This window comes from Helianthus annuus, chromosome 10, assembly GCF_002127325.2.
Source record: "Helianthus annuus cultivar XRQ/B chromosome 10, HanXRQr2.0-SUNRISE, whole genome shotgun sequence".
Taxonomy (NCBI): Eukaryota; Viridiplantae; Streptophyta; class Magnoliopsida; order Asterales; family Asteraceae; genus Helianthus; species Helianthus annuus.
The window spans coordinates 31,984,644-31,992,540 of NC_035442.2; the positions used below are offsets into that span (position 1 = coordinate 31,984,644).

General features: G+C 34.2%; 1 protein-coding gene across 1 annotated transcript; it reads right to left on the reverse strand.

Annotated features, from left to right (window-relative positions):
• Positions 1-4,267: 4,267 nt before the first annotated feature.
• Positions 4,268-7,161, reverse strand: LOC110881102 (V-type proton ATPase subunit E1). Its single transcript, XM_022129470.2, has 6 exons — positions 6,989-7,161; positions 5,704-5,804; positions 5,365-5,521; positions 5,059-5,255; positions 4,686-4,785; positions 4,268-4,430 (listed from the first exon to the last, which is right to left on the reverse strand). The coding sequence occupies exons 1-6, from the start codon at positions 7,088-7,090 to the stop codon at positions 4,404-4,406; spliced, it is 684 nt and encodes a 227-aa protein (XP_021985162.1). The 5' UTR covers positions 7,091-7,161; the 3' UTR covers positions 4,268-4,403.
• Positions 7,162-7,897: the final 736 nt, after the last annotated feature.

Sequence of the window (7,897 nt, forward strand, 5' to 3'; positions counted from 1 at the left end):
CTGACGTCGTTGTCATCTCTAGTGCAAAGTGACAAACAGATACGCAAACATGTGATTATTGTCAAATGGTATTCGAGAAGTTGGTATCAAAAGCTTTAAACTTATAAGAGTTAAATGCCCAGATAGTCCTTGTGGTTTGTCCTTTTTCACCTTTAGTCCCTAACTTTCTAAAATTACAGCTATAGTCTCCAAGTTTTCAATTTTTCGTTCCCGGATAGTCCCTGTGCCTACGATCAGTTATTTTTCTGAGTTAAGAGGGTGTGAAATGACTAGATTACCCATGAACAATAAAAAAAATAAAAAATAAACACCCTCATCTTCTTCCTCCCCCTCTCTCTCTCTCTCTCTCTCAAACCAAGCTCAAATCTTTGATCTATTTTCACAATCTTTATCCAAAAGGGTCTCAATTTCTCAACAAAAGTTCAAATCTTTTTCTTCCAAGATCCCATTTTCTACAATTTGGTAACATGGGTAAGATGACACCTGAACCTACAATCTGCATAAATTCACTAAGTTTAATTAACATGCAATCTTTACAGAATATTAATTAAGATGATGATTCAGTAATTAGTTACCAAGAAGGAAGCATAGTAAAACACACGCGCATCTTTTAATGAACTCAACATAAAGATAAGGTTTTAATCCGAGTCTTCTTGAGACGTAACCGAGAAATGAGAGTGGAGTCACTGGGTTCATCTTCCATTCTAGAGTTGTTAGTATTAAAATCTCCATTTTTTGAACTGTTTTCACTTCGAAAACGTATTTGCTTCCATCGATTTTGAAAACCAACAAAAGTTAACATTTTCAATTTTCATAAATAAACAACAAGAAAGATTATCACCAGCAAGAAGACCTACTTAAATATATTTCAATTTTCATGAACAAGAAAGATCATAATATCACCATCAAACGAAGACTCACTTGAAGATCTAAAAGAAGAGGGACACGAGTTTCTTCAACTTTAGCAGCAATAGAGAGACAAGCAACAACAACAATTACTGCTTCTTCCTCATCAATATCCCATTGATGGGTGTCTTCTTCTTTACAGTGAAGTAAGTCTAGAACGGTCATCATCTTGTTGCTGAAGAGGATGGGATTTTTTATTTTTTATTTTTTTTATTGTTCAGAGGCAGCCTAGTCATTTCACACTCTTAACTGAGAAAACTAACTAATGTTAGGCACAAGAACTATCCGGGAACGAAAATTCAAAAGTTGGGGACTATAACTGTAATTTTAGAAAGTTAGGGACTAAAGGTGAAAAAAAACAAACCACAGGGACTATCCGTGCATTGCTTTGAATATTTTATATTCTTAGCTAAAGTTTTGCTATTGATATTTAGAAATCAAAATCTTAGACCATGGGGTATGGTGGGGCTTGGGTTGGACATTGGTTGACATGTGGAATGGGGTGGTAGACATGGGTAAACCCACATTGAACACGGTATGACCGGGGTGGGGGTTTGGGACGTGGGTTTGGTGGGTTTGTGGGCTGACCGGCTGGGCTGACCTGCTGGGCAGACCCAATATGATTTAAAATACAAATTTAATTTTTTTTTAATATTTTTAAATAAAGAAAATTACAAAAAAAAAAAAAAATTCCTAACTTTTATATTTGTTTTTATCTCTTCTCTCAACGCCAAGACTATTTCTAACTCGTCACCCTGTAGGTGATCAATCGGCTGGGATAAAATTTTTAAATCATCCCGTCTTTGTTTCAGGGCATCTCTAGCTTCTTTGCTCCTTCGTATTTCGGCCCTTTGTTATTGGAATACATTGAATGTATCCAACTTGCATGAAATGTCATCCAACTGGTCGCTGTATATTCCTCTACGCGAGCCAGAACTCCCAGCTAAAGGCGATGCCCTTTGTTTTTTAGCACGTCTTCTTGAGGCATTTCTTCCATGCTTAGGCCGGTTTGGGCTTGGCGAATCATCCACAAAAGTCCTCAAACTCTTGATCTTGTGCATCAGATTGGGCTTGGGACGAGACCCTTGACCTTTTACTAGACGAGTTAGTTTCGCTACCAGTGGGGATAGTCGCCCACTTTGGATGGAATTTACAAATCTCCCAACAATGCATGAAACGGAAGTCGGTGTTCATATTTGTTTTGAATGCATTTACTGCATTTGTCAAAACGTCGGCTTCGGTTTCACCACTTTTAGGGTTTTGCTTTGCTTTATTTAAAAAACCACTAAATTTTGTAAGTTGGGTGCTTATCTCGCTCCACTTTGAGGATAAGCTATCGTTTTCACGATAAGTCCCCCTACCCATTTCTTCATGGAATAATCTACTAACCGATTCCCACAGGGCGGTTCGATGTTGCGAATTTCTTATTTTAATAAAAAATATTAATATATTACAAAGTTATATAAAAAATAACCATTCCATTAATATAAACAAAGGTTAAGAATACCTAAAGTTGAATGTTGAGATTGTTCACACCAAGCCCTCGCCAATGCAACTTCTTCAGCATAGACTCATTTTTGTTGTTTTCGTTTGACGGTTTCAACTACTTTATCCTCCTCGGTTTTTTTCTTATAACTTCTCTTTTTGATGGGTTTCGATGCGGAAGGACCATCATTGGGTGGTTGAGTTTCGGGAACGGTTTCGTTTTGTGAAAGGTCGATGGAGGTTGGTGAAAGGTTGATGGGCGATTGTGTAAACGGGGTAGGTATCGAATCATCGGAGTGTGGGAAGTTAGTAAATACACGATTCCCAAGAAGCGATGCATAACTCGCTTCATGGGGCGTAGAAGAGTGTATGAAAAATGGACGAGGAATTGGACGATTGGGTGGTGGACTAGGATTGGTTTCTTGGAATGCATACGGGTTGGTCGGGTCATAAACACGGTTATAAGGATGCATTTTTTCGTATTGTAAAAGGAGAATTTGAAGATGTATAGAAGATGTGGTTGAATGTGGTAAAAAATGGAAGAAAAATGTGAGTTTTATAGTAAAAAAATGAAAGAAAAAATTATTATTATTATTTTTATTATAGCCGTTGGCCAACGGCTAGCCCAACGGCTATTTTCTTTTGGCCATTCACAAATCGCCATGTCACCTTGCTCCCTCGCCCCACGCCCGGCTTGAAACCCAAGCCCCAAGGGGCCACGCCCCAACCCAAGCCTACCCGGGGTGGTGCCTTGGGCGTTTTCCCTCAACCCACGCCCCAACCCAAGCCCCATACCCCACGGCCTTAAGGGTGGGGTTAGTGAGAAAAATTTATTCACTTCTTATATCTATTTTTTGGAAATTATTATATTTTAAAATTCAGAACATTTATTTAAAATAGAAAAATGGAGACGATGAATATATGCATCACCTAAGGGTGGTAGTGCAACTAAAGGAGGCGTTCGTCACACTTAACAACAATGGCGCAACATGGATTTCATAAGGTGCATGTTCGGCGACCATTTACTGACAAAGGTGATCGCAACAACGAAGGTGGGCCGCAGTGATTCTAGCAATCACCAAAGTTGAATATAAAAAAAAAAAAAATACAAAATCAATGTTTTAACTTTTAATACTTTTTCAAACTATAGTTATCTTTTTTTTCATAACTTTTTTCATGAAAACAATTATTTTAACACGTTGTTATGTATATATATATTTAGTATATGCATCCATTTATTATGAAAAAAGTGTTGGTAATGAAGTAGAATACCATCTCAAGATAATGTAGAGGTCTTTTTGTCGTTCCATCACCAAGGTTTTATTTTTTTAATTGTATTTCCCTTCACCGTAATTTTGGGCCCAATTTTTTTTATTACCTAGGGCCTAATTTTTTTAAGAGTTCTCAGAAACAGCTATATTCCAAATGTGTGTATCAGACAACTGTTTACTAGCAAAGGTAGTAGCATTAGCAAAGGTGCGCGGTCGTGTGGATAGCACCAATATTTTAATACTTTTTTTCCAAATTGTGGTTATAAAATATCGATTTTTCTTTTTTTTTTTCATGAGTCTTTTACAAAAAAAAGGTATTTTAACACATTTTACAGTTTTCTATTTTTTATAAAACACTTTGATTTTTCCGTAATCAAGCACACCCTAATCTTTTAAAAGTTACTAAAATTTATTTGTTGAACATCTACAAGATTCCAATTCGGGTTATAAGTGTAATTAGTTAGTTTTAATTTCATTTATTTGTTTTAAAATGTTAATTCAAATTCAATACAAGTAATATAATATTTACTTTATTGTTTCCTGATGTAGTTGTAGCTAAGGTTCTACGAAAATATGAATAGCATTTATTGACTAAAAGACTTGTACAAAGATCCATCTTATTTATTAAACTAATAATAGAAAAAATCAACTCAGTCTCATGAAACTCACTGAATTGCTTATTTTCAGTTTTCCAATCGTCATATGTTATTCGGCCCTCATATTTGCCAAGATAATGTCCAATTACTCCTTAAAAAGGATCTTGCGAATCTGCATAATAAATAATAATAAAAGATCTTCAATATAATAATTTTTAATATTAGAAATAATAAAATCTAAAAAGTTTACTAAACAAAGCCCTAACATGTTCATTGATCAACTTATAGTTATTGTTAATTATTAGTTTACATAAATAAGCAGATATAATAATAACACAATTGTTAATCATAGTCATTAAGGACATGTTTAGCGTTCATCTATTATGCATAATGTCCTATAATCGGTTTTTGAACTTGGAATGCATACCTCGGGAAGCTTCTTGCGGTAAGCAACATCGAGTCGGGTATCAAGGGTGTTCTCAAAAACAATCTTCCCGTCCACAGAAGCTAACACAACACCACCCGAGCTGTCAAAATTATTTAACAATATAACGCAAGTTAGACAATTAAAAACCAAACTTAAAATTTTTAGTTTATGTATATATTTCTTTATAAACATGAAAACACTGAAAAACTCACAGGGCTCATCAATACCCAACTTGCGCTAGATGGGCGGCCTTACATGGTTAAAACGCATAAACTAACACAACCCTAAGTTCATGTTACATTGTAGTGTTTGTTATAAGGTTTTTTTTGGAGTATGTGTTGAAAAAATCATAACGAAAAAATTCGACAATTACCATGAAGGACGATGAGGGTCGCCACTAGTTGGAGGCGGTGGGAGAAACACGGTTTTGTCTATATTGATCATCGGCGCTTGTACTTTTGCTTTCGAAGCATATTCTTTTTTAGAATCCTCTATAGCGGATTCAACAAGAGACAAATCAACCTCTCTACACCGCAACAATACGGATGGCTCTTTTAGCCTTAGTAGACTCTACAAGTTTAAAGAGTGTGGACTAAGTACATGATTGAATTATTACTAATCTTTATTAATCATCAAGAGAGAATTAATTAATTAGAAGATTTAAATTAATGACATGAACCTGGACAATCAAGCTTTGAATAAGCTTTCTATATGTCTTTTTGTTATGAGAAACATTTAGAAGCTCCTTGCTAGCAGCATCTCTCATGCTGGTTACTAGATCATCTTGTGCTTGAAGAACTTTGATCCGCGATGCGTTCAACTGCATCGAGTATTCACTATAACCAACATAACCCGTTATCAGAACACAAAAAACTTCATAACTTGCCTTTATGTAAAGCTTGTTAGTATAGTAATCACACCTTTTGACCCAACTTGGTAACTATAAAAGATTTAAAAATGACTTGTTTTAACCCGAGCCTGAGATAGAAGTAAGTTAACGTGAGGGGTGCAAACTTACATTTTCTTTTTGACCTCCACTTGCTTTGTCTTGCGCTCGAATTCCTGTTTGATTTTCTTCTTATCGGTGTCAACTATTTGCATTTTATGAATGTTGAATTCCTGAAACATGTTCGATAAAATGTTATTATGTAAGTTTATTAATACGCAAGTGGAAGCATTCAATACAAAATTAATTTTAAGTAGATAGTCGTCGACAATCCCATAATACAGTTTGGTACATATAACAAGAGTTAGAAAGAGATCAAGGTATAACATGTATATAGCTCTTTTATGTATCACTTGATTGAGGTTAGAGTTTCACGTTTATTATGAATTTCAAGATACAATCAATGTTGTAAAACAAGTTTTCAGAGGCCGAGTACTCTCCGAGTAATCGCTACAAGGTAGGCTACCGAGGTGACTTTATCAACTCCGCCTAATTACTCGGAATCGATCAAACGCGGTCAACCTCGACCAGAATCGGATCTAGGAGGTCAACTCGAGCCAAGTTTGACTTTAAAAAAATATAACATTATTCTTATGTCTATCATATTAAAAAAAGAATATGAATTTTTGAAATACTTTATTATCTAAACATCTAATTTGTTATAAATATTAATAAACTTCTGATATTTGACATATATATAATTTTCCGAAAACTAACTTTTTTTTTTTATAATTTAACATGTCCGAGTAATCCCCGAGTACTCTCCGTCTAGGCCGAGTACTCTCAAATCCCCATTCGATCAACTAGAGAGCGATTAACGACCTTTACAACCATGGATACAATAAAGATAATTTATTTTATTTATACAAAGAAAAAGTGTTATGTGATCTTATACTATAGCATAATGGGGCGAGCAATGTTGCTTGACACATGTGATGCGAGTTAGAAAGAGAACCAGGTAAGCCATAAGCAGTTACGTAGGCGTCTTATGTATCACAGTTAAAGAAAAAAGACATTGTTACGTACAAAGCGCGTAATTTCAAGATACAACAAAAACGATTTATGTTACGTATTAAAAAATGGCTATGTAGTGGACTCAAATCATCATCGATATGATTGTTTATATCAGTGACAATTTTAGAATCATAAAATACGACCACCATCAATAATTAATAATTTAGTATAAACTTCTTTATTTTTTAATACAATTTCATTAGGTTTTAAACAATTATGAACGTGTGCATGAATGTGGATCATGAGGAATCATACAAAAACAAAACATATATACATACATACATTACAACAATCACATTATTATATATTTCAAAACGTAAACGAATAACACGAATAAAAGAACCTCTTCGGCAGAGACAGAGATCTCGTTGGCTTTCTCTTCGGCTTCTTGCCGAATAAATGCAACCATTTGTTGTATTTGTTTCGATACATCTGCATCATTCATGATTCCAATTTCAAAACAATAAAAACAGATCAAGTAATTAATTAACTCTATTGATATGAAGGAATCACAGGTGGTTCAGATTGGAATTTGGAAACGAAGGTTATTTTACAGAAAATATTGTTTTTATTGGCGATAGTTACATAACTAGTCTTTAGACTTACGGTATGATAATCTATGGTCCTTATTGTATACAGATATCTATTTTAGTCCCTACATTGATTATTTTCTATAAGATTATTATTTGTAAAAAAATCAAGGTTATATTTCATATCGAGTAAGTTAATTTGGTTATCTATATGAACAGCTTTATGAAAAATATAATAAATGAGCCAAAGTAAAAGTAAAAGATGAAGATTAAAATATATGTTTTTATTAACTAGGGGTAAAGTCGTTTTTTTTAATTAGGGATGAATATGTAACTGGATCATAAGTTGAGGGACAGTTAATATATCATCCAACTTGAATTTTGTTTTGTTTATATTTCACGAAGTCATTGGCGAGGTAATAGGGCCAAGATTTGGACTTTGCGTATTGCAAGTTATTCTCTAGGCTCCATGTTTTATATTTAGTAAACATCCATTGTTTCGAAATTTGGCTCTTTAAAATGTTTATAAATAATAAAAGCATTTGATTCGAAATTTGGCTCTTTAAATGGTTAAATAACAAAAGTAATACATACGAGACAAATATTTATAATACAATAATTAGAGCTGTAAACGAACCGAACGAACGCGAACAAGGTCATGTTCCTGTTCGTTCGTTAAGGAAATTAACATGTTCGTGAACTGTTCACGAACGCATACCAAA